The 26,583-nt window shown below is 50.1% G+C and overlaps 1 protein-coding gene across 4 annotated transcripts in view; it reads right to left on the reverse strand.

Moving 5' to 3' along the window:
- Nucleotides 1-1,569: 1,569 nt before the first annotated feature.
- Nucleotides 1,570-26,583, reverse strand: part of LOC102147509 (anthrax toxin receptor-like) — a 63,530-nt gene continuing 38,516 nt past the window's right edge. Inside the window, exons 11-17 of one of the 4 annotated variants that reach the window (XM_005603281.4) lie at nucleotides 24,204-24,273; nucleotides 23,567-23,645; nucleotides 21,435-21,620; nucleotides 20,139-20,177; nucleotides 18,934-19,005; nucleotides 17,354-17,431; nucleotides 1,570-2,153 (exon numbers count right to left, since the gene is read on the reverse strand). In XM_005603281.4, coding sequence (XP_005603338.2) covers nucleotides 1,926-2,153; nucleotides 17,354-17,431; nucleotides 18,934-19,005; nucleotides 20,139-20,177; nucleotides 21,435-21,620; nucleotides 23,567-23,645; nucleotides 24,204-24,273 — 752 coding nt within the window. In that variant the 3' untranslated portion in view covers nucleotides 1,570-1,925. Of the gene's footprint in view, nucleotides 2,154-3,633; nucleotides 4,041-6,490; nucleotides 6,891-16,393; nucleotides 16,660-17,353; nucleotides 17,432-18,933; nucleotides 19,006-20,138; nucleotides 20,178-21,434; nucleotides 21,621-23,566; nucleotides 23,646-24,203; nucleotides 24,274-26,583 lie in introns of those variants that run through there. The other 3 variants (XM_070229843.1, XM_023648542.2, XM_023648556.2) reach the window with 3 other exon arrangements.

Raw genomic sequence — 26,583 nt, forward strand, 5'->3', positions numbered from 1 at the left:
ATTTTATCTCTCCTTCATTTCTGAAGAACAGCCTTGCTGGGCATAGTATTCTTGGTTGACAGGTTTTTTTCTCTCTCACTATTTGAATGTTTCATCTCTTTCTCTCCCGGCCTGCAGAGTTTCTGTTGAGAAACCCTCTCTAAGTCTTACAGGGTTCCCTGTATGTGACAACTCACTTTTCTCACTGCTTTCAAAATTCCCTCGGTCTTTGTCTTTAGACAATTTACATATAATGTCTCTCATATAGCTTTTTCAAGTTCAACAAATTAGGGGTCCTCTGGGCCTCATGAATCTGGGTGTCCATTTCTCTCTCCACATTTGGTAAGTTTTCAACCCTTTTGCTTTGATTATACTTTCCATACCTTTTTCTTTTCACATTCTGGGATTCTCATAACTCATATATTATTTCTGTTGACAATGTCCCATAGTCTTTCTTCACTCTCTTTAATTCTTTTTTCTTTTTGCTCCTCTGACAGGATAATTTAAAATGACCTATCTTTTAGTTCACTGATTCTTTCTTCTGCTTGTTCAAGTGTGATGCTGAATCACTCTCTTATATTCTTCAGTAAAGCCATTGTATTCTTCAGCTCTAGCTTTCTATTTGTTCTTTTGATGGTTTCTGTTTCCTTGTAGAACTTCTCATTTTGTTCATGCATTGTTTTCCTGATTTCATTTAGTTCTCTGTCTGTGTGTTCTTGTAGTTGACTAAATTTCTTTAACAGTATTATTCTGAATTCTTTGTCAGACAGTTCATAGATCTCTATTTCTTTAGGGTCAGTAATTGCAGCATTTTTGTTTCTTTTCATCATATTGTGTACGTGATTCTTCACGATTCCTGATTCATTGCATTGGTATGTGCACATTTGAGTAAGCAGCCACCTCTTTCCTTCTCAGACTCGGTGGTCCAGGGTGATGCTTCAGGCTTACACCTGCATCCTGGGATTTCACAATGGAGTCTTGTCTATGTGTAGTACTCTAGCATGTTAGTATGGAAGGAAAACTTGATCAGGTCTTCCAAGATGCGGGGGGAAAGGATCTGAAAGATTGGGAGTTCTGGCTCTGTCAAGAGAGGAGCAGATCTGAAAGCTCAGGAAAGTGGGCACCTAGGATTTCCTTTATAGCATGAGAAATATTGAGGGGACAGGAAGGGAACTAACATTTCTGAAGGAGGTAGTAGATGCCAGGGCCTTTACCAGTGGTGTCTGGAGGTTACGTGGGTGGTGGGCCCGGGAGTGAACTCACATGTGGTCAGCAGCTTCGTTACAAAGGATGCTTATCTGTGCCAACCCTATACCCTGGTGTCCAGAGCTGAAAGGTCCAGGCATGGTCTCCTCTCTAACTCCCCTGAGCTCATCTTCCTCTCTTCTCCCAGGCAGCAATGGAAGACCTTAACTATTGGGCACCTGAGTCTTTACCTGGGACCTGGCCCTGAGGTGAGCACACTGCAGCACTTACCATCACCCTCATGGCACCTTGTAGAGGAGACATGATTATTCCCATCTTTTCAATGAGGAATCTGAAGCATAGGAAGATTAATAACTTGCCCAAGAGATTAAGTAACAGCCAGTGAGTGACAGACACAGGATTATATTCACATTTCAAAGTTGTTTTTGGCCTTTTCAAAGACCAGCATTTGGCTAAAACCCCACGCACCCCAGCCCTTGGTGAGAGATGAAGACCAGGCTATGGGGAGTGGGACGCATCCACGTCTGCATCCACAGGACACTAGGGTGCTTTGTCCCAGCAGGAGCAGTATAGATAGGTCTCACACAGTGGGGCAATGCTCACCTGGTACCAAACTCTCTTGCTGATCAGCAACAAATTCCAACTCCTTTTGACTGTAAACCAAGACTCAATATATATGTACAATTCAGTACACAAGGGGCTCTTAACAATCTTGGGTTTCTGGTGCTTTAGAGCTCAAACTATGGGGGTGGGAGTGACAAAGTAGTTCTGCAGAGTGCCTGGGCATGGGGGGGGATCAGCGACAGCATCCTGGAGGCAGGCCGGGAGCAGATGACTGGGGGGTGTTGGCACCGTGAGCAGCAGCTGTTGAGGGGGATGCTCTCCTGGCTGGGTTGAAGGCAGATATTTGAGCCACAGGGCATCTGCACGCAGGGCGGCTGAACTAGGGTGAAGTTGATGCACCTCCCCTGCAGGGAAGGGAAGAGAGAGAAGGTCACTGAGAAGACACTGGAATGGGGACCAGAAGGCTGCAGTTTTTGTGGCTCAAGAGAATCAGGCTCAGGACCCGTCTGGACCCACAGGGTGGACCTTTATCGATGCCCTTGCTTTTCCGGGGTGCTGACCTCTAGTGTGGATGACTATTTTGAGACTCTGTTCAAGCCTCAGAAGTCTGCCCTGCCTTCCCAGTTTTCTGAGTCTGGACTCCTTTTGCTCTGGTGTTAAATGTTTCCTCTCCCCCCCTAAACTGGGATCCTTGGGGAAAGGAAGAGGCCTGACTGCCGCATGAGCCCCAGCGTTGCCCAGGCTCTGTCGGTGAGCGTGTGCTGAAGGGATGAGCCCTCAACACAGTCCTCAGGCTGGGCTCCGGGTCCCCAAGGCAAAGGTGGGTGGGGGCACCCTCGGATGGGTGACAGGCTGTGGAGGCAGCAGCACCCATGGGCCTTCTTATTTTGGGAAGAGAATGATGCAGGCCCTTTATGACAGCAAAATCTCTGTAGTACCAACCACCCCTGGTTTGCCTGTCATCTCCGGCTCACCCCAGCTCTGCCTTAGCTGAGGACTCCCAGCTGAAGGGCCCGGATGTGCCAGGGAGGGTGGCCTGGGCACACTGACCAGCTCGCAGCATCTCTGACTACTCCAGCTCCACGGGATGCAGTCAGCAAGTAAGAAAGGGCCTCCAGGCTCCATGAAGGAGCACACCCAAAAGGAGGGAGACCACGGCGGCCCTTCCAAGACCCCCAGTTTGCTTCCAGTGGGAGGTTCCTCAAACACCACAGAGTGTGCCTTTCACCCAAACAAACCCACTGGCACACCAGGACAGCCAGGCTTTTAGGTGCACAGGCTGAGCAAAGGCCGCTGGGCCTGGCCCTTCCTTAGTGTGGCCCTTGCACACCCCTGTGCCATGTACACTCACCCCTTCATGCCTTCATGCCCCTCTGCTCATTATGTGTCACACAAGTGCAAGGTGCAGAACAGGACAATCCCTGCTCCCAAAGGAGCTTCTACTTCAGTGGTTTGCTATGGTCACTTGAATAACGGCCACCAAAGACATCCAGGTCCTAATCCTTGGACCTGTGGGTGTTGAGGTTACATCGCAAAAGGGCCTTGGCAGATGTGGCTTCATCAAGGATCCTGAGATGGGGAGATTATCCTGGGTCACCTGGGTGAGTCCTACAGGTGCTCACAAGGGTCCTGTGAGAGGAGGCAGAGGGAGATTTGCTCCAGACGCAGAGAAGGCGATGAGACCGTGGGAGGGGAGAGAGACTTAAGGAGCCGCCCCGCTGGCCTTCAGTCAGAGGAAGGAGCCAGGGAACAATGGGAATGCCACTCTAAGAGTGGAAAAGACAGGAAAGGGACTCTCCCCAGAATCTCAGGAAGGAGTGTGGCCCTGGTGACAACTTGATTTCTGCTCAGGGAAACCCATTTCACACTTCTGGCCACCAGAACTGTGAGAAAATAAACTTGTGTTGTTTTAAGTCACTACATTTGTGGAGATTTGTTACAGCATCCACAAGAAAGTAGTACACTCGCCCAGGTGGACGACCTGCAATAAAAACACTGAAAGAGTGAGCAGATTTGGCTGGTGAGCACACCGGCACCCAGAAGTCGTGGTGAGTCTCCTGAATTGTGCGCACCATTCCCCTGCCACCACCCAGATGTGTTGAGCAGTTTTCCGCGAGGCTGGGGGCCATGTTAGAATCTCATCCACAGGGGAAGGTGGGCAGACTCAGGAGGCAGCAGAGACAAGTGCAAGTCCTGGGCGGGCTTCAAACCTCAGCATTTTCCTCTGTGGAATACAGACAGTGCATCCAGGGGTGCAGCAAGGATTGGATCAAGGCAGCGGATGTGAAGAGCTGTGTAAATGACACGTGTGGTGACACACCAGTTAATGAACATACTGTGCATACAGAGTGATCTAAGAATACAGGCAATGCTGCTGCTGCTGCTGCTGCTGTGCTCTCGGCCCCCTCGGCCCCCTCCTGTGCAGGCGCCCTTGTCCTTGCTGCTGCGGTCCCCCAGTTCTTATGTCTGCTGTCAAGGTTCTTACGTGTCCCTCTTTGTCGCTCTTTCCTATGGTCCCTTACCATCGACTTGCCAGTGGCCACACCCAGCTGTTAGGCCAGCCTGCACAGGAAGCTGCAGAGGGACAGGGAGCAAAGGGCTTTCCTGGATGAGGGAGTGCATGCCCTCTGGCAGAAGCTTGCGGCTGAGGGAGGTGTTGTGTCTGAGCAGTTGTCAAACCAATAATGTCACAGCTAGATTTAAAATGGAACCAAGGAGAAGCCAAAGAGAACAGGATGGAGAGGAATGACATCCATGCTATCTTCCCAGAGTGGGGACCACCCAGGGGGACAGAGGATGATGCAGGGGGCCTTGGGGCCCTGGATGCTATAGCTCTTTGCCCTTATTAAGTCGAATTTATCCTTTATTCAATAGGAGATGCTGTAAGTGCTCAGGCTTCACATCTAACAATGGACTACTCTGCTGTGGGATTTGTTTTTCTCCTAACACCTGTCCCAACCCCGGCCCACACCAATAAGAGAGCTAATGCTCCTGACAAGCGTGGTGATGCTGATCTGATGGCAAGGGCACTGTGTTCCACACAGAACAGCCTGCACAGAAAAATCTTTACAGCAAACTCAGGAGGCTGGTGGGAGAGGGGACCGAGAGGATGTGAGGACAGGGGAAAAGAGTGCTTCCAGACGCACGAGCTGCCTGTTTGCAGAGCTCCCCATCCCTCTCTGCCATGGAGCCTCCTCAGGCCTGCCCCTGGACCCTGGGCACAGCCCAGCCAAGGCCATCAGCATGCCATCGGACTGCTCCAAGACACACAGACACAATTCTTCTCTCCACGTTTGTCTGTTATGCCTTTCCCTCTGCCGGATTCTTAGGCCCTGAAGCTTGATCAGGGCCTCTTAGAAAAGCGCTAAATGTCATTCACTCAATGTGAGGGGGAAGGGCTGGGATCCTACCCTGTCTCTGACCTCAGGCAAGTCACTCAGCCCCTTGGGAACTGTTTTCCCGTCTCTAAATGGGGCTGGCAATGTCTAATGGTGGTTGGGGCGCCAGGCACACGCTTCCTGTCTTCCTTAATAACAAGAGATGTGATTTTGCTGGGAGAGGCAATGTGCTCAGCTGTAAAATGACATTTCCCAGTCTCCATTGCTGAACAAGATGGCCATGTAAATCAATTCTGGCCAATGGAATGTAGACGGGAACTGTTGGGCAGTGTTTTGTAGAAAGCCCTTTTGCCTTTTTCCTGCCTCTTTCTGCCTGGAATACGGATGTGATGGCTGGAGCTCCAGAAGCTCTCTTGGAATCATGAAGGCAAATTGAGAGCCTGGACTATTAATGGAGAATAGGTAGGCTTCTCGCAAGGCTGTGCGCTAGGGGCTTAGGAGGCAGGCAATCAGATAAAAGTCTTTCTCAGAAGCACTAAGGTTCCCATTTCTAAGGTTTTACGTAGGTTGTTCTCTCTCTTTGGAGTGCCCTTCCTCGAGTCTTCCTGCCTGGTGAACTCCTACTCACCTCTTAAGACTCACCTCAAGCCTTACCTCCTCCACAAAGCCCCTCAATCTCATTTCCAACAAACATGACTGTTCCTGCCCAGCCTGTCTTAGGGACCCTGCAGTCATAATGCTCCCGCTCTAGCATGGAGCCTGAGCTCTGAGACCTTTTCATTACATGTCTGTCTCTGATGAACCGTGACACCTGGGGGGGTGGGGGAGGTCAGGCTCCTGCCCCCTAGCCTGGTTGACCTGCAGGGAGACTGAGGAGAGGGCTGTCACACTGATCACTGGGTCACATGGTCCAGTCCAACAAAAGATGGGACCTGAATGCAAACCAATCTCCTCCAGAATAAAGCCTCCTCATTAACTGCCTTCTCTTTTGTACTGTGCACTCATTCTGAGGCACAGGTTAGAGACCATGACGTCTTTACGCACAAACTAGGCCTAGGAAGGAAAGCTCTCCAAGTATACCGGGAGGCTGAGGCCCATCGCGGGAACTAACAACATCCTCCGGGACTAGCCTGTCCTTCCTGTGCAGGCACCCTCCCTGTAGCTGCATCACCTCCAGGATAATAGTTGACAAGCTGCCATCTTCTGGCTTGAGAGGGAGGTATGACAGAAGCCAGGAGGGGTGGGCCCTTGTCCTCCTCACCCTTCTTCCCGCCCAGCTGTAGGGTCTGTTCTGATGCTGAGAGGGGCCAGTCGCCCTCCTTTTTAGGAGGAGAAGGTGCCAGCTGTGGGGCCCCAGGGCTCTGGGGACTTTCTAACTGCTGACCACTTGCCTCTCCCTATACCTTCCATCAACCCCGATGCCAGGGCTCCATCTCCCGGTTACCACCTCCTTCCAGGCATGTTCCAACTTCAGACCCTGTCTTATCTTCTTTCCCTCTTTTTTAAGTTTCTCTCCCTTCTTTCCCAAGAGCTCCACATTCATTTTCCATGCTGGGTGCTTTCACACACTGTACCTGATTGACTCTTCAGAGTAAAGCCCCATAAGAACACAGGCTGAGACATCACAAGTTGGACTATAATGCCATGGGTGATGGGCGACTTTCCTGGGGTGAGAGCTAAGGTTGTTCTCTTTCCAATTGCGAGGGAGGATAGAGCAAGGTGAGGACCCAGCAGATAAGCTCTTCTCCAGAACGGGGAGGCAAAGGGTGGGCTCCTTGTCTCCTGTATCTTCCCAGTCAAGCACTGAGAGGAGACAGGCATCAGTTAGCACAGAAGATCGCACTGCTGTTCTCCTGATGTCCATCCCAGACACCTGAGGAGCCAGAGCCATGCCTTCTATACTGATGCTGGAGTGGGCCCCTACCACCAGGAGCAGCCAACTGGTAGGCAGCCCCGGATTGGATCTGGCAATGAGACTCTAGGACCTCTGGTCTTTGGGCTATTGGACTCAGCTGGACATTCACTTAGCCTTGCCAAAAACTGACCCAGCATTCTTCATATCTGCATTATTTAGACAGTGGAGTTTTATTATTTCATCCCTATTTTTGAGATAAGAAAGGGAAGGCTTGGAGAATTTAAGAAATTAGGACAAGTTCACAGAGTTAGTAAGAGGTTGAAGCAACTTCTTACCTATGAGCGCTCCTGAAATGCCAAAGAGACCTTTCCCCATCCCTCCACAGTGGCCCCCAAAGCAGATTTCTGTGGCTTAGTATTACCAGATCCCAAAGCCCTCTTGAGTCAGAGAAATGACCCAAAGTCTCTTCATATTAGCGAGCCTGATTTGCAGCGCTCATTCATTCATTCATCACCATCAGAAGAGAGCTCCGTATCTGTGGACCCAGACACAGGACAACAGCTGCTTCTGGAATTGGTGCTCTTGTTAACATCTGGACTGACAGTTAACATTCGGACTGACAGGGCTGGTATGCATCTGTCCCCTAGACCCCACAAGGGGTGACAGTGAGTATCATGTGAGCATCTTGACCACTGTATTGATGAAGATGGTATTTCATTTCCGGCCTTGCCATTCATCAAGCCCATGCGCCTCAGGGCATTTGCACTGGCTGCTTCCTCTGTTTGGAAGGACTTCTTTTTTTTTGGCTTTGAAATACATTTTTAATTTTTAGAAGTTTTTTATTGAGGTAACATTGGTTTATAACATTACATAAGTTTCAGGTGTACATCATTATATTGTGCTTTCTGTGCAGACTACATCATGTTCACCACCCAAAGAACAACTACCATCTGTCACCATACACATCCCTTTCTCCCTCCTCCCTCCCTCTTCCCCTCTGGTAACCAGCGATCTAATCTCTGTATCTATGTTTTTGTTTGTTGCTATTGTTGTTGTTGTTTTTATCTTCCAGTTATGAATGAGATCATATGGTATTGGACTTTCTCTGTCTGACTTATTTCACTTAGAATAATGCCCTCAAGGTCCACCCATGTTTTCACAAGTGGCAAGATTTCATCCTTTATTATGGCTGAGTAGTATTCCATTGTGTATATATACCACATCTTCTTTATACACTCATCCATGGATGGGCAGTTAGATTGTTTCCAAGTCTTGGCTATTGTGAATAATGCTGCAATGAATATAGGGGTGCAAATATCTTGTCGACTAGTGTTTTTGTGTTCTTTGGATAGATACTCAGAAGTGGAATAACTGGATCATACAGTATTTCTCTTTTTAATTTTTTGAGAAATCTCCATTCTGTTTTCCCTAGTGGCTGCACCAGTTTGCACTCCCACCAGCAGTGTATGAGAACTCCCTTTTCTTCACATCGTCTCCAACGTTTGTTATTTTTTGTCTTGTTAATTATAGCCATTCTGACCAGAGTGAGGTGATATCTCATTGTAGTTTTTTTTTTAGGAAGATTTGCCCTGAGCTAACATCTGCCAATCCTCCTCTTTTTGCTGAGGAAGACTGGCCCTGAGCTAACATCCGTGCCCATCTTCCTCTACCTTTTTATATGTGGGACGCCTACCACAGCATAGTTTGCCAAGCGGTGCCATGTCCACACCTGGGATCTGAACCTGTGAACCCTGAGCTCCTGAAGCAGAACGTGCAAACTTAACTGCTGCACCACCAGGCCGGCCCCTCATTGTAGTTTTGATTTGCATTTCCCTGATAGTTAATGATGTTGAACATCTTTTCATGTGCCTGTTGGCCATCCGTATATCTTCTTTGGAGAAATGTCTGTTCAGATCTTTTGCCATTTTTCAATTGGGTTGTTAGTTTCTCTGTTGTTGAGATGTATGAGTTCTTTGTACATTTTGGATATTAACCCCTTACCAGATATATGATTTGAAAATATCTTCTCCCAATTGTTGGGTTATCTTTTTGTCTTGTTGATAGTTTCCTTTGTTGTGCAGAAAGTTTTTAGTTTGATGTAGTCCCATTTGTTTATTGTTTCTATTATTTCCCTTGACCAGTCAAACATGGTATTTGAAAATATGCTGCTAAGACTGATGTTGAAGAGTGTCCTGCCTATGTTTTCTTCTAGAAATTTAATGGTTCCAGGTCTTACATTCAAGTCTTTAATCAATTTTGAGTGAATTTTTCTGTATGGTGTAAGATAATGGTCTACTTTCATTCTTTTGCATGTGGCTGTCCAGTTTTCCCAACACCATTTGTTGAAGAGACATTTCTTTCTCCATTGTAAGTTCTTGGCTCCTTTGTCGAAAATTAGCTGTCCATAGATGTGTGGGTTTATTTCTGGGCTCTCAATTCTGTTCCATTGATGTGTGTCTGTTTTACTGCAGTACCATGCTGTTTGATTACTATACATTTGTAGCATATTTTGAAGCCAGGGAGTGTGATATGTCCAGCTTTGTTCTTTCTCAGGATTGATTTGACTATTTTCGGTCCTTCATTGTTCCATATAAATTTTAGAATTCTTTGTTCTAATTCTGTGAAAAATGTCATGACTCTGATAGAAATTGCACTGAATCTGTAGATTGCTGTAGGAAGTACAGACATTTTCATTACGCTAATTCTTTCAATCCATGAGCACAGAATATCTTTCCATTTCTTTGTGCCTCGTTTGATTTCTTTCAACAATGTGTTACAGTTTTCAGTGTACAGGTCTTTCAAGTTTTTGGTCAAATTTATTCCTAGGTATTTTATTCTTTTTGTTGCAATTGTAAATGGGTTGTATTCTTAATTTCTCTTTCTGATATTTTGTTGTTGGTGTATAGAAACACAACTGATTTTTGCATGTTGATTTTTGTACTGTGTAATTTTACTGTATTCATTTAATAGGTTTTTGATGGATTCTTTGTTTTCTATATATAAAATAATGTCGTCTGTGAAGAGTGACCGTTTTACTTCTTCCTTTCCAATTTGTATTCCTTTTATTTCTTTTTATTGTCTGATTCCTCTGGCTAGGACTTCCAATACTATGTCGAACAAGAGTGATGAAAGTGGACATCCTTGTCTTGTCCCTGTTCTTGGAGGAATAGCTTTCAGTTTTTCACCATTGAGTAAGATGTTAGCTGTAGGTTTGTCAATATATGGCCTTTATTATGTTATTTTCCTTCTATACCCATTTTATTCTGAGTTTTTATCATAAATGGATGTTGAATCTTGTCAAATGCTTTCTCTGTGTCTACTGAGATGATCATGTGATTTTTGTCATTTTGTTAATGTGGTGTATCATGTGGATTGATTTGCAGATGTTGAACCATCCCTGCATCCCTGGAATAAATCCCACTTGGTCATAGTGTATGATCTTTTTAACGTACTGTTGGATTCGATTTGCTAGTATTTTGTTGAAGATTTTTGCATCTATATTCATCAGTGATATTGGCCTGTAATTTTCTTTTTTCATGTTATCCTTGTCTGGTTTTGGTATCAAGGTAATGCTGGCCTCATAGAAGGAATTAGGAAGCATCCCATCCTCTTTGATTTTTAAGAGTTTGAGAAGGATGGGTATTAAGTCTTCTTTGAGTGTTTGGTAGAAATCACCAGGGAAACCATCTGGTCCTGGCCTTTTGTTTTTTGGGAGGTTTTTGATTATGTTTTGATCTCCTTGTTAGTGATCTGTCTATTCGGATTCTCTATTTCCTCTTGACTTTAGTTTTGGAAGTTTGTATGATTCTAAGAATTTACTTATTTCTTCTAGATTATCTAATTTGTTGGCATATAGCTTTTTGTAGTATTCTCCTGTAATCCTTTGTGTTTCTGTGGTGCCTGTTGTAACTTCTCCCCTGTCATTTCTGATTTTATTTATTTGAGCCTTCTCTCTTTTTTCCTTGGTGAGTCTAGCTAAAGGTTTTTAAATCTTGTTTATGTTTTCAAAGCCAGGTCTTAGTTTCATTTTTTTCTACTGTCTTTTTAGTCTCTATTTCCTTTATTTCCACCATCATTTTTATTATTTCCTTTCTTCTACTGATGCTGGGTTTGTTTGTTCTTCTTTTTCCAGTTCCTTTAGATGTCTTGTTAGATTGTTTATTTGAGATTTTTCCTGTTTCTTGAGGTAGACCTGTATTTCTATAAACTTCCCTCTTAGTACTGCTTTTGCTGTATCTCATAAATTTTGGTATCTTGCATTTTCATTTTTATTTGTCTCCAGGTATTTTTTGGTTTCTCCTTTGGTTTCTTTGTTGACCCAACAGTTGTTCAGTAGCATTTTCTTTAATCTCCACATATTTGTGGCTTTTCCAGTCTTCTTCTTGTAGTTGATTTCTAGTTTCATACTATTGTGGTCACAAAAGATGTTTAGTACTATTTCAACTTCTCAAATTTATTGAGACTTGTTTTGTGGCCTAATGTGTGATCTATCCTTGAGGATGTTACATGCGCATTTGAAAAGAATTTGTATTCTGTGGTTTTTGGATGAAATGTTCTGCATATATCTAAGTCCACCTGGTCTAATGTGTCATTTAAGTCCAATATTTCCTTACTGATCACCTGTCTGGATGAGCTATCCATTGATCTAAGTGGAGTGTCAATGTCCCCTACTATGATTGTGTTACTGTCAATTTCTGCTTCTATGTCTGTCAATAATTGCTTTCTACATTTAGGTGCTCTTACGTTGGGTGCCTAGATATTTAGAAGCATTATGTCCTCTTTTGGACTGTTCTCTTTATCATTATGTAGTGCCCCTCTTGTCTCTTATTACATTTTTGTTTTAATGTCTATTTTGTCTGATATGAGTATTGCTACCCCAGCTTTCTTTTCACTGCTATTTGCATAGGGTATCCTTTTCCATCCCTTCACTTTCAGTGTGTGAGTGTCTTTAGGTCAGAAGTGTATCAATGTATGCAGCATATATATGGGTCCTGTTTTTTATCCATACAGCCACGCTAAGTCTTTTGATTGGAGCATTTAGTGTATTGACATTTAAAGTAACTATTGATTAATATGTACTTATTGCCATTTTGTTACTTTTTTCTGGGTGTTTTTGTAGTTCTTCTCTGTTACTTTCTTCTCTTGCTCTCTTCCCTTGCAACTTGATGACTTTCATTAGTATTATGTTTGGGATCCTTTTTCTTTACTTTTGGTGTATTTATTAAGGTTTCTGATTTGTGATTACCATGAGATTCATATATAATAACTATGTAAACAGCAATCTATAGTAAGTTGATGGTCTCTTAAGTTTCACCTCTTACAAAAGCCATTCTCCTTTATTCCCTCACACATTTTATGTCTTTGATGTATTTTACTCGTTTGTGTGTGTGCGTGTGTGTATCCCTTAACCTCTTATCACAGAGATAGCTATTTTTGTATTTCTGTCTTTTGAACTTCATACTAGCTTTATAGGTGGCTGATCCACTACCTTCCTGCATATTTGCCTTTACCAGTGATTTCTTTCTTTGATAATTTTCTTACTCCTATTTATGGTCTGGTCTTTTCTACTTAAATAAGTGCCTTTAACATTTATTGTAAGGCCAGTTTAGTGATGCAAAATTCCTTTGGTTTTGTTTGTCTGGAAAACTCTTTCTCCTCCCATCCTGAATGATAATCTTACTGCATAGAGGATTCTTGGCTGTAGGTCTTTTCCTTTCTGCACTTTGAAAATATTGTGCTACTCCCATCTAGCCAGCCTGTAAGGTTTCTGCTGAGAAGTCAGCTGATAGCCTTCTGGGGTTTCCAAGGTAACTTGTTGCCTTTCTCTGGCAGCTTTTAGGATTCTCTCTTTCATTTCCTGACATTTTAATTATAACGTCTTGGTGTGGGTCTCATTGGGTTCATCTCGTTTGGTATTCTCTGTGCTTCCTGTACCTGGATGTCTGCTTCTGTCCTCAGGTTAGAGAAATTTTCAGGTATTATTTCTTCAAATAGGTTCTCTGTCCCATTGTCTCCCTCTTCTCTTTCTGGGACACCTATAATATGGATGTTACTGCACTTGATGTTGTCCCAGAGGTCCCTTACACTGTCTCTATTCTTTTGAATTCTTAATTCTTTTTTCTGTTCATCTTGGGTGATTTCCTCTACTCTTTTATCCAGAGAACTGACCTGTTCTTCTGTGTCATCTACTCTGCTACTGATTCCCTCTACTGAATTTTTCATTTGCAGTATTGTATTCTTCATTTCTGATTGGTTCTTTTTTATATTTTCCAGCTCTTTGTTGAAGTTGTCACTGTGTTCATCTATTCTTCTCCCAAGATCAGTGAGAAACCATATGAGAATTACTTTGGACTCTTTATCAGATAGATTGTTTATCTCTATTTTGTTTAGTTCTTTTTCTGAGGATTTGTCCTGTTCCCTTATTTGGAACATATTCCTTTGTCTCTTCATTTTGCCTACTTCTCTGTGCTTATATCTATGTACTAGGTAGATCAGCTATGTCCTCAATTTTGGAAATGTGGCCTTATGAAAGAGATGTCTTATGGGGCCCGGCAATGTACTTCCCTCTCCAAATGTTCTAGGAGTCTCTTCCATGTAGGCTACATGTGCCCTTCTATTGTGGCGTGGTTGCTCTTGCTGCAAGCACACAGGTAGGCGAGGCTGGCCCTGTGGCTGGCTGTTTGTAAGGCTCAGCTGTGTGAGGCTGCTATGGTCATTTTAGTGGGTGTGGCAAGCCCCAACAGAGCTGGTTGTTTAGTTAAGCAAGTCAGACTCGCTATGTGGCTGGTTGCTAGGGTCAGGGGCTCAACTGTGAGCTTAGGAGCTCCAATGCAGCTCATACATATTGTTCACTCTCTCAGGAGGACAGATGGGTGGGGCCAGGCCAAGGCACAGCAGCACACAATCATTTCAGGCACTGGAAGCTGGGGAAGATCCCCTTTGTGGCTGTTTGAGATGGCCTGTGGCATGAGTCTGCTATGGCTGACATACCCCATTGCCATGGGCTTACACACCCCGCCAAGGCAGACCCACTCACCCCATTGCAGAGGTCCCACATACCCTGCCTACATGGGCCCACAAATTTGCTGTGGGCTTGCTGGTGGGTGGGGCCAGTCCATGGGGTAGGCTGCTGGCTGCCTCACTGTGCTTGATTGAATTGGTGCTCTAGTGGGTGGGGCAAACCCCTGTGCTAACAGGCTAGAGGAAGGAAACCAACGACATCTTCCAGTGTCCGTATGAGCAAGACTGAACTAGGTCACAATGATGGCTGCCACCAGCATCTCAGACTCTGGAGGGGTGGGCCCAGCCACCACCAGCCTCTCTGAGACGTGCTCAGAGCTTTAGCAAGTGAGTCTCTTTTACCAAAGAACTATGCACTTTTCTTTCTGGGGTTTTGTGTTGGTTTTTTGAATGGGTGAATCTTGGCATGTGCCCTTAAGAGCAGTTTTTCCTTTTTCTGAAGCTTGATACATTTTCTGGGGCTATTCCTTGTTGGTTTGCAAAGCCAGCAAAGCCAGCTATTATAGGATCTCACCTTGGTTGTGCTGACTCAACAGGGTGGCACACCTGATATGGCATAGATCCCCCGATCAGATCCGCCTGCTCCTCCAAGAAAAGAGTCAAAGCTTTGAGATAGCTCCCAGCTGTGACATGCTGTAGCCAGAATGTGCTTTTTTTCCTCAGCAGAGGTGTATTTCTGCCTCTTCCACCCCTGTCAGTGTTGTCCCTTGTTGTGGGGGTGCTTTCTATCCAGTTTCCAGATCTCTCTCAGAAGAAATTGTTCCACAAGTCATTGCAGATTTTTTGTCTCCATGGGAGATGGTGAGTTGAGAGTCTTCCTATGCTGCAATCTTCCCAGAATCCTCTGGGAGAACTTCTCTCGATTTTCACTTCACCAACTCCTTTTTATCAGTTAGTTCTCAGCTTCAGTGCCACCTTGTCATAGAGTCTACTGTGCCCAAGCAGGCACTGGTTGGCATATTCATGACTTTTGACTATCTAGACAGCATTTGTCACGACTCGACATTCCCCAAAGGAAATGGAAGCCCATCGTGATAGGGGGACATTTTTCCTCTTGCTCACCCCTGTCTCCCCAACACCTGACATGGAATAATTCTTGTTGAATTAATTGATATGGTTCAATCTGTGAATATTTTCCTTTGTGATTTCCTTCCACTGGTTTAATGCTTAAATAGACATCTATGCTGAAATCAAATATTTACTTGTATTTTATTCTAGTTATTAACAGTAGTGCTTTTAATTATCTAACTTTTTAAACTATTTGGAATTTATTTTAGTATGTTGTGAAATAAAGCTTTAATGTGTGCTTTGCCCTAAAAGCTTGCCAAATCTTAAAAAATCATGTTGGACAATCATTAAACATATTTAAGGTGACCCCAGCTCACTGCACACACACATTATCTGCACCATGGGCAACCTCCTCATTTACACAATCTCTTCCGGCTAGTGTTCGGTTGATTTAGGGCGATTATTTTATCTGCCCATTATATTAATTGTTTTTAATTGTTGGACATTAATGTTTTAGTATAAGAAAAAGTAAATCTTCTAGCATTGCTTTTCTTTTCTAAAAATTCCTTAACTATTCTTCACTGATTTTTAATTTTCAGGTGAAGTGTGGACTCATTTTAATCAAATTCCCTAAAAATGTTCATTACAATTTTGACTAAAGCATCACTAAGCCCACGGATTCCTTCAGGAAAAGCTGACACTGTAGTCTAGGTCTCCATGTTTTCACATCTTCTTTTATAGCATGAGTAAAGTACCATAGCTTCTTTTCATTGTAGGTCAGTACACTTGTGTTACGCACAGGCATGGGTGTGCTGTTTGTGCTACTGAGAACAGACTGGAATCTTTATCCTTATTTCTGCTTATTGGCTCCAGAATGTGAGCAAATTAGTCTAGACCGAGTGTCTAGCAACAGCTGTGGGACCCTTTGATCTCCTCAGGAGCACGACCGCAGGACACTGCACTGAGGCGTCCCGCATCCCCGGGCCACAGCCCCTCTGTGGGAGCTGCAGGGGGTCTGCATGTGGACGATGGAGAGGAGCAAGGGGCTCCAGACAGCAGGGGAAACGCCTGGCTGTCAGCAGAGCCCGAGTTGGCGGTGTAAGCGTAAGAGGGGAAGGGCAGGGGCCTGTGGCTGGTGGGGGGGTCTCCTTCCTCTCGGGCTTTCCACCAACGGCAGAGAGCTAAGCCAGCACCCCAACATTTCCTGCACCAGCCTAACCTCTCCACGGTGGAGGGACGCTTCTTGAAACGCTTGGCAAATGGCTGCTTGCCAGCTTTGATCTCCAGTGCTTTGGAGCTTCGGCTCCAGTTTGGATTTCCTGCTCGTTTCATGGGGAAGTGTGTGTGTGAGAGTGTGAGGGTGTGTGAGTGTGAGTTCAGGGTGAGGGACCAGGGACGACTGTGGAGCACAGAGGAGCCGGCAGCCATCACAACCCCAAAGTTATGATTGGAGACTTCCCCAAAGATCAGTGGCTGAAGGACAGCTGCTGAGTGAGGACTTCCTGGAGGGGTGAAGCCACCCCCTGCTTTATCACACCCTTGGCTGAGCTCCCTCCACGGGCAGGGTCACAGGGACTCAGGAGCTCCTTGGCCATGATGCATCACAAGGCCCATCTGTACCCAGCTCTAAGCATTACCCAGAACAACGGCTTCCCGGCAGATAGCTATCAGTTCATGGTTAGAGGAGGTCTGCAAGCAACACAGTGAGACAAGAAGACAGTCATATTCACAAGTGTCTGCACATCTACCACACCGCACAGCAGAAGGAAGTACTTTCCAGATGTTTCCATATCACCCAGACAGCATGAGTTGGGGCATGGAGGCCAGACTTGGAAGGGAGCCTCCCCAGGGGTCATTCACAGTCCTGCTACAGCCCTCATAAGCCGGTCACGCTGAGCCCCTCTCTAAACGTCAGAGCCTCAGTGTCCACAGCTGCTAAATGCAGAACAGCGACCTCCTTGCAGGACAGATGGGCAGCCAAGCACACGGGGAGGGCCCGGGCACCGGGCTGTTGCATGGCCCGACTGCTCCATGGCTGTGTGACTTTGGGCTGGTGACTTAACTGTGTAGGGCCTCAGCTTCGTCCCCCATAGAGCTGTTGGGGAGCCACAGAGCATGCATTTGTGTTAGTACTCAGAACAGTGTGGCCACCTGTAAACTCTGGACAAAGGGCGGCTGTTGTTATGGGAATGAAATGAGATCCTGTTCATCAAGGGCCTCGGGTGAGGGTACGCACTCAGATGATACACAGTGGAGGACAGTGACATTACAGTCAGCGTCACGTACAGTGAGAGAGGGCAAGGTCCCACAGTCCCAGAGCACAACAGTCCGGGGCAAAAGCAAGGCTCCTGTCCCATGAGGAGCAAGCCTGTCCTCGGCTTACCTTGTCTCTGGGCTGACACCACATCAATGGCACCTGGTTGCAGCTTTGAACAAAGTTGCACAAGGTATCCAGTTTACCCTGAAAGGCACAAGTGGCTGTCACCAAGCTGTAGGCGGGGATGCTGTCTCCAAGGGGTGGTGGCCCCTGTGGCTCCCAAGGGCTTCCAGGGCTCTGTCTCCATGTACTCACTGACACAGCACTGCAGCCTCCGCTGGGGGAGGGTGTCTAGTGCCTGGCTTGTTTTGGCTGGGGGTGGTCACGGAGGGACCCACACTGTTTGGGAATCTGGAACAAATCAGCATTTTTGGTGCAAGAGGACAAGTCAGGGGTGATTTTTAGAGGCAAAGTTCAAAGGTTGGAGGAGACATGGTGGCCAAGGTGGGTCTTGAAGGTGAAACATGAGGTGGGCAAGGGGGCCCGGGCAGGGGCAAAAGAAGAGGGGATGAGGGCCTCATCTGGGGGGCCACAGGAGAAGGTAGGAAGAGGATCCATGCCCTGCTGGGGGTAGGTTCCTTACACAGGGGAGGGGGTGGTGAGGGAGCAGGAAGTGTAGACAGGGAACAGACCAGAAAGTGGCCCTGGACCCAGAGGCGGGTGGCATCATGGGGGCATGGCCTTGCAGTTCAGGCTACTCTGGGTCCTGGGGGGGTGGGAACTGTGCCCTGGAAGCAAGAACAAGCCCCTGGCAGGCGTCTTTGCCCTCTCTGGAAGGTGTGTTTGGGCTTCTCTGCCCTAAACTGACTGCCAGGACAGGGCCAGGGCTGGTTCTCCAGCTGCCTTCACAGACTCCAAGAGGAGGCAATGGATCCGACCCGGGACAGAGGCAGGACCCGGGAGGAGGAGGGCAAAGCCGGGCAGGGACTGTGGGCTTCCTTCCTCCTCACCACCAGCCATCCAGGCCTTTCCATCCCCCTCATCTCTCGTCCCCTGCTGGGCTGGGTTCTCCTGCACCAGGGTGGGGATGAACACTTCCTGGGGAAGGACGTTTCCTCCTGGGCCCCCACTCCACCACGTAGTCTCCCCATCTCAGTGGGCCACAAGGACAATGCAGAGGCTCTCTGTCTCACTCTGCTGGGCGGACGTCTGCAAGGACAGCAGGAGCCACTGCCATTTCTGGCAGTTTTAATGGTGGTGAGAATGTGGCTCAGAGCTTTCCTTTGTGTTGTAACCTGCACAGGCCTGTTTGGGATAGAGTTTGTCTTCATTCATCTCCCTGGTGGCCAGTGAAGCCCAAGCCATTGCTGCAGCTGGTGACAAGCTCAGAGAACCAGGGGCTGGCCAGCTGTGAGGCAGCCACCAACATGCAGAAACTTGGGTCCTTTCCAAGGGGGAGACGAGAGCAAGGACCCTCCTGGTGGTGGTGTGTGCAGGAGCCCACATACTTTTGGCCTGTCCCTGGCCTCAAGGGTCCAGGAGGCTGTGGGTTTTTCTCTGGCACCAAGTGATCAAAGTCCAGCGCCCATAAAGCTCATCTCCACCCAAGCCGTGCCTTTGGGCCCAGCCTGTGCAGCATGAACCAGCGGGCCCTCTCCTCCCACCCCAGCCCAGAGGTCACAGCCCTCCCTAGCAGCCCTTCTCACCTCCATCCATCTTATCCTGTCTTGTTGGCACCCACACCAAGGGACAATCACTGTGGGGCATGTCTCTGGCTCCTGGGAAGAGAAAACAGAGTCGGCTTCATGTCTGGCAGCTCCTGGGGTGCAGACACATGATGTCTGGTCACTAACACCTGTCAAGCACTGGCCACTCAGCAAGTGCTGGTTGGAGAGTTCAAGGACAAATGAGCAGCATCCTGCACCACAGGAGGGCGGGCTCCATGTGAAAAACAAGCAAACTCCTTTGGGTTTGTGAAAATGTCTCTCCCCACACAGCCAAACAATCCTGTCCTTCCCCTTGGGTTCCAGAGGCCGCCCTTGCTGGAGAAGCCTGGAGTGAGGCCGAGCAACATCACAGGGGCCATCAGGCTGAGACAATTTCCAGGAGACAGGACTCCATTCACCTGCCTCGGGCAGAGCCAGCCACCCAGCCCACCATACAACCAGTGCAGAGGCCTCCAGGGCAGTGGGACCTGTTGCCAGCCAGATCCCAGGTGCAGGGCTGCTGCCTGGGGACCCCGGGCCCCAGCTCTGACTACTTCCTAGAGGCCTGGCTTGCCCCACCCCAGGAGAGCCACAGCCTGATTCCGTGACCCTTGACCCTGTGCTCACCTGGGCTGGGCCACCCTCACAGCTCAATGCCAGCTAAGACTCACTCAGCCTCCTCAGCCCTGCAGACCCTAAGGCCAACCCCAGAAAGCCGCTCACCCAGCCAGGGCACAGAAATGGAGACCAACTGAAAGGAGCCAACATCTGGGAGACCCGGAGGGGACTAGCTCCCTGAAACCTGACAGCCCCCTTCCCGAGGCTCCCCGAACCCTGGGAAGGCCCATCCCACAGACAGTGGTTGGGAACTGGCCAACACGCCCCATGCATTTCAGCAGGGATCCTAGCAGTTGCTGAACCAGGCTATCTCGAGTCCCTCAGTCACTGACAAAGGCCCTGCATCAGGCTGGGTTGGGGGCTCAGCAAGGGTGTTGTCTGGGGGACATTTCATGAGTCCCACATCCTCCCCAGAGCCCCTCCCTGCTCCTCTGTCACCCTCTTCTTTCTGCCAGCTCTCTGTGCCCAGGTAGTCGGGAGCTGGTGGGCGTGAGTGGAAATGTCCCCACAGGCTGAAGGAGGCCTCTCTGGGAAGGTCAGTGTGTGCATCAGGCCTGCTGATGGCTTCTGGAGCAAACACCACCTACCTTTTCTGCTTTCTGCACTGGTGGTGGCTCCTTGACGGTCTAGAAGGTTAAAGAGACATAAACCCAGGCTGGGAGGGAGGTGGAGAGCTCTGGCTCAGCCGTGAGGACAGGCCAAGCTCCTGCTCTGCAGCAGAGGGACAGAACGTGGGCTTTGGGGAGTCATCTGGGCGTCCACTGCCTGTGCTGGGTGGTCAACAGCCTCCAGGCTCCTGAGCCCCAGGCTCCCTGATTATCAAAGGATAATCGGGCCCTCCCTGAAGGGTCACGGGGACACAGCACACTAAGGGCCTGGTCCCTGGTGGACACACCCGCCTGGTCCTGCCCTCAGCAGCCTTACATCACATGAACAAGAGAACCCTCCCCGTCCTGTCCTCCCCCTTTCCCCCCAGGCCCTGCAGCCCTCCCTGGCTGCCCAGCCCTCAGGGATGACAGTCCCCCACCCCGGGCGTCCTCTCCTCACTGCTTCCCCTTTGCGGGAATCCAGACCTGATTCTTGCTAGTTGCTCAGCCCCTCCACACCTCTGCTGCTTCCTCTCTCCCTCCAGCTCTCTGGCCTGTGTCCCTCAAAGCCAGCTAGCCAGAGCCTCGGCCTTCCCTCCCTCCCCCAGGCAAGTCTCTGTCCTTCCCGCTTGCTCTGGCTACACAGGGCACTTGTCACACCCTATGAAGATTGAGATTTTACCCTCAATACCCCCAGGCACTAAACCGGACCAGATTCTAGGCTGTCAGCTCCTGCGGGCAAGGAGGGAGGCCGCTTCACTTCTGTCCCTCAGCACCCAGCATGGGGCCCAGCACATCCTGGTGCTTAGTAATGACTGAGGAAGGACTGAGGAACGCACTAGAGATGAGCAACATCCCTGTTGCCTTTCAAAGGTTCCGAATCCCCCTGGCCAGCATCAGTCTCCCTTTGGGGCCATCTGTGCCCCCTGCAGACCCCTCTTCTTCCCTAACAGCTGAGGCCTCTCCCGGCCTCCAGTCCCCCTGAGTCCTCCAGAAGCCTGGCTGCTCTGAGGCAGTCCTGGTCTCAGGGCTGGGGGTCACGTCTCCCCAGGCCCAGGGCAGCTGGAGGCCACCTCCCTGAAGCGAGCATGAGCCAGGAGGCTCCTGAGAAGCCAGCCCAGCTGTGTCTGTGCCCAGGAATGGAGGACAGAGTCTGTGCCTCTGCTGCTCATGTGATGACCCTGGAGCTGACGGGAACCTGCCCACAGGCAGGATCATGGGGCAGGCGGGCGTCTGGGTCCCTGGGGGGGCTCGAGTGGGCCTGGGCTCCAGGGCTGTGGGGGTGGGGTCACTCACCCTCCTGCAGCACCAGATGCAGCATATCAGCACAGGGATGATGAGCACGGCTGGGACGAGCACAGGGAAGAAGAGAGGGTTGTCGGGGCTCAGGCCAGGTGGGGCCACCGTGGGCACTGGGGTCTCCTTCTCTGTGACAGTCGTGGGCACTGGGGTCTCCTTCTTTGGGACAAATGTGGGCCCTCCCTGCAGAAAGCACACAGGGCAGTGGCCTGGGGTGGGCCTGGGTGGCCTCTTCCCATGCACCCACCACCTGGCTTCCCATACCAGAGACACTCGTCTGCCAGCTCCCAGTTCTCCTCGGGTTGTCTCTCCCTGAGGGACCACAGCAGGACCGGTACCCACAGAGCCACTGTGGAGCCCTGGGCCAGGTCCCACCAGTGTCTCTGCTGAGAGTCTGTGCCCCAGAGCCCTGTTAAGGTCTTCTGGACCCTTCCATTCTGTGACCAAACCCCGCCTCACTGCATGCCTCTGCTGACAGTACAGGAGTGTTGTGAAGACCACAGAGGGCTAGAGAGACCCCGATGGGTGAGGAGGGGCTGCTGAGCCCATGGAGGTAGGGGTGCAAGAGCAGGGGCGGGAGCCCTGGGTCCAGCTCCCATCGCCTCTCTCCCCACTGTCCAGCTCTGCAACCCTGGGCAAGACGACTCAGTCTCTCTGAGCCTCTGTCCACCTCCGTAACGAGGCCCTGGGCAGGCAGTGGTGAGGCTGAGAGCATTCACTGAGTTCTGGGTCAGGCCAGGTCCACGTGGGGGCCTAAGACACGGGAGCTCTGCTCCTGGTCTGCACGACCACGGGAAAGTGCACTGCCCCCGTGGATCGCATGCTGCACAGCCCTGCCCCGACCAGGGCTCTGCTCTCAGAGAGGCAGAGAGGGAAGCGGGAAGAGAGGGCCGTGCACGCAAACGGGCACTGGAGGGAGGCAAAGCCCAGGCCCACGGGGAGCCACGGTCGCTCCTGAGCTCCTCCTGCACGTGCCTGTGCAGGGCGGCTGTCGTGGGCGGCACTCCTGATGGGCACAGGCCGAAGTGCAGCTGACGGCCCGGGAGTGGACATCAGGGACAAGCAGAGACAGACCAGATGGCGACTGTCCGCCCTGCTGGCACCCTCCCGAGCTGGTCCTGGACACGGGGTGGGCACTGGTGCAGGCGTCCCTCCTCCAGGCACACCTCCCCTCCAGCCTGACTCTCTGTCACCCAAGCCTGCTGCCCCCGGCTAAGGTGCCTGGATGACGAGAAGCTCGGAAAAGTGGGTTCCTGGGAGCAGCCCCCCTTCCCAGGTGCCTCTCCCTGAGCTGAGCCCGGCTGCACCCCACAGCCCTGACTGCTTCTCCACCAACAGAGGAGAGACCCTCCCTGCAGGGGTGAGAGTGTTAGCACAGGGGGCCCTGAGGAGCAGGAGAGAGGAGGAGAGGCAGGAGGGAGGCTGAAGACATCAGCCAAATGACGGCTGCTGCTCCCCCAGCCTCTTGGGGCAGGGCTGTGATGGTCCTGAGTGGGTTCGGAGCTGTGCCAGCAGCTTGGGCACCAATGCAGGGGAAACACATCCTGCTGTGCATGGCCACAGGGGGTGCCACCCTCCAGATCCCCTGTGCCTGGGACCCCGATTTGGAGGGCTCGGGAACCCCAGAGGTCCTGGACCTGGCTCCTAGCACACACCCTCCAGCCTCTCCCCCTTGCCCCAGCTGGAATCCAGGATGGAGCCATGATGTCCCACCACTAGCCCCAGGCCAGGGAGGTGGCAGGTGGGAGACAGGGTTGGTAGAGCCTTAGCACCATCTCTGGAGTTGGAGTCGAGCTCTAATTGGTCCCTTCCACACACCTTTATGACACTTGGTTCACAGAGAGCAGAGGTTCTGCAAGGCCTGGTCAGCTGGCTGCCCCTCTGGTGCTCTTGTAGAAGCACCCCCAGGGCCCTTCTCAACCCTTAGTGAGGGGACGGATCCCCACAGAAAGGCTAACTGCCCGGGCTGACTATGGAATGCTGCCCCAGGTGCCTATCTGCACAAGATACTTGCTGGGCCTACCTGGGGTCATTGTTGCCCTTGCCTGCCTCCCCAGGGTGTCTCTCCCTCCAGTGCAGGGGTTCTGGACAGCCCAGGAGGGAGGCTGCAGCCCCACCCTGACACTCACACAGTCCTTGCTGATGATTTTCAATGTTGTGCCCATGAAGCTGGTGCCATTGTTCAGGCTGTAATCAACGATGACCTTCCTAAAGCACAGCAAGGGCAGACAGTGACAAGCAGCCCAGACAGACACAGTTCTTGCACTTGGCTCAAACTGTAGCCGACAGGAGTCACTGTAATGACTTTGAACATCAGGCATTTGATCAGCGGAGAGCACACCACATGTGTAAGGAGAGCTCACCAGAAGCACTCTGAGGTCAAGCTCTGCCATGAAGGCTGACCAGACAGTGAGGAGCCCTGCATGCGGTCAGATGCCCTTGTAGCCTTGGGCCAAGTGACCAGAGAGGGCAGCTTGGTGTCACTATCCTGACTCTTCTGTATTTACAGAGAACCGAGTCTTATCTCTGAAAGGCTGCCTGGAGCAAAGGTACCCTCCCTGGGGCCATCACTGCCCACATGCTGCCGCCTCAGCAGAGTCTGGGCCCCAGTGGGTCCCTGAGCACCTCAAGGGCAGGTATGGTGGATGCCCTGAATCCTCCCGGAGACTGACATGTGCTGTCCCAGCAAAGGTAGCATCCCACATTCTAGACAGCTCATCATGGTGGCAAAAACGGCTCATGTGGCCCCCGACCCGGGGCACTTACTGTTGGGGTTTGTCAAATACGTGTCCTGGGCAAATTAATTTTTCTTTTGTCATAGAGATGGCTTTTTTACCTAAAAGAAAATCACATGAGAACAATGTCAGTGGACCCGTCCATCCACCCCGCTCTCCCCTCTCCCTGCCCCTGGCAAGCAGGGCCAACACTTGGGCAGACGCCAGCTCCTCTCTGCCTCCTTCTGTCCAACGACATCTCCGCGCTCCCACCCTGCACCAGGCGCGGGGCGGTGCTCTGGGGTGTAATGGGAACAGGCCGGCAGGGTCCCTGCTCTCTAGGGCCTCACATCTGAGGGACTGGAGAGGGACACACACAATGAAATAACTCACAGCGAGCAAATGAACGCCAGAGTGAAGAGTACTGTGACGTCCCTAGACAAGGGAAGGGGCAGAGAACAAGGGGAAGGACAGCTGTTCAGGGACGGGGGACCTGTCTGCCTCTCAGAGACGCAATTTCTATTTTAGAGAAACTGGAAATTTATACATGAAATGATGCGATGTCTGGGATTTGCTTCAAAATAACCAGTGGTGCGGGTATCAACAAACCCAGACTGGCCAAAGTTGATAACTACTGAAAGTAGGTGGAGGCTGCTTCTAGTTGATTGCCAAATTTTTGCTCCTTTCACATATTACTGAAAATTTCCATTAAAAGTAAAGTCTCTCTGAGGAGGCATTCCTGGAGCTGAAACCAGATGAGGGGAAAGCCAGGGAGAGATCGGGGAAGGAGTGTTCTGGGCTGTGGGAGGGCATGTGCCAAGGCCCTGAGGCATGACTACCTGAGCTTGCTGAGGAGGAGAGGAGTGAGTGAGGACAGGTGGGCGGGCCTCGTGGACCCTGGGAGGGGTTTGGGTTTTATTCTGAGCACAATGAATCCATCCAGGGGCTGCCTGGACTTGGTTGTGTTTTGGACACAGAGGCAACATGAGTTGCTGGTGGACTGGACGTGGGGGTGAAAGCAAAGACAAATCCAGGATGACACGCAGGCTTTTGGCCAGAGTGACCAGGTGGATGGTGGTACCACTGAGATGGGGGCACTGAGGAGGGAATGGGGGCTTCCTGTTTTCTGGGTTTTCTGTGGAGGTGGCACTCACCAGGCTCAACACACTTCCATAACTCAGAGCTGTGGAAGCTTCAGTCCTGAGCCCAAAGTCCTTTCTGAGCCGGGACTGACCACAGGTCAGGTCTCTTCCCTACAGACTCATTCATTTCCTCTTGGGCTGGCTCCACCTCTAGATTCGCTCTGACCTTCACCGGTGTTGAGAATGAACACTGATCGCCAAGGATGCTTAGGGGAAAGGATTGTGTCTGAGGGGCGGGATGCAAAACCACAAAGAAATTCAATGATTGTCCAGTAGGGTGTTCACAGGCCAGAGCAGGGGGAAGGAGGCGATGGCAGCAGCCGGCACACCGAGGGCCCCGCAAAGCATGGCGGCTGGAGAGGAGTTTTCAAACCACTGTTAGCTGATTAAACCCAAAACTTCAGTTGCCACTTTTAGAAAATGTGTCAAGTTATAAAAACATTGCATGATAAAAACAGATTAATTAAGAGTGAAATATTGAAAACTCTTTAAACATTTTTCTTCTTCATGCTTCTCTCTATTTCCTAAAACGTGTTCCTGGATGTGTCATTCCGGGTAACATGTAATTGGAAACAACCCAATGACCCCTCCCCAGAGGAGCAGAGCTCCTGGCAACACACAGCCCTGGGACCTCCCCCGTCAGCCTCTGACTGGGAGCAGAACGGCTGTCACCAGGGGGCCCAGGACTGTGGGACGGGCTCTCCCATGTGAGAGCCTGGCCCTGGCCCACCTCAGACAGAAACACTGTCCTCTCCAGGCTGGGATAGCAGGATGGCCAGAGACCACAGAGGAAGCATCTGAACACACTTCCTGGGGACAGGGGGCGTCCAACCTTCCTGAGAACCGTCTTCTCACAGGGCAGAAGGCCAGACTGGGCACTCGGGTCACCTGTGGCTACTTTCAGCTCTTCCTGCACCAGGAAGGGTTTGCTCGTGGCCCCGGGCAAACCCTTGAATCATCCCCGCCTCTGGCTCCAGATCCAGACAAAGGGGTCACAATAGGTCTCTTTGGAGAATTAATGGGGATGGTGTGTGTAAGGCACTGAGCACAGTAACTGCTGCAATCAGCGCCCGATAAACATTAGTCTCCATGCAAGGGAGTGACTCAGAGAAAGTACAGACCAAGGGAAACCTAATTCCCTCAGGCTGTCTGCACAACTCTGCAGGAGGGGATGTGGCCTTGACAGTGCCCTGCCCCATGCTAGGCACCCAAGGAAAGAAGGAGAGATGGCCTACAAGTGTGCAGGGGGAGAGGAGTTTCTCCGGGTTTCCGAGATGGCCCTGGAAGGAG

Source organism: Equus caballus, chromosome 1 (genome assembly GCF_041296265.1).
Source record: "Equus caballus isolate H_3958 breed thoroughbred chromosome 1, TB-T2T, whole genome shotgun sequence".
NCBI classification, from domain to species: domain Eukaryota; kingdom Metazoa; phylum Chordata; class Mammalia; order Perissodactyla; family Equidae; genus Equus; species Equus caballus.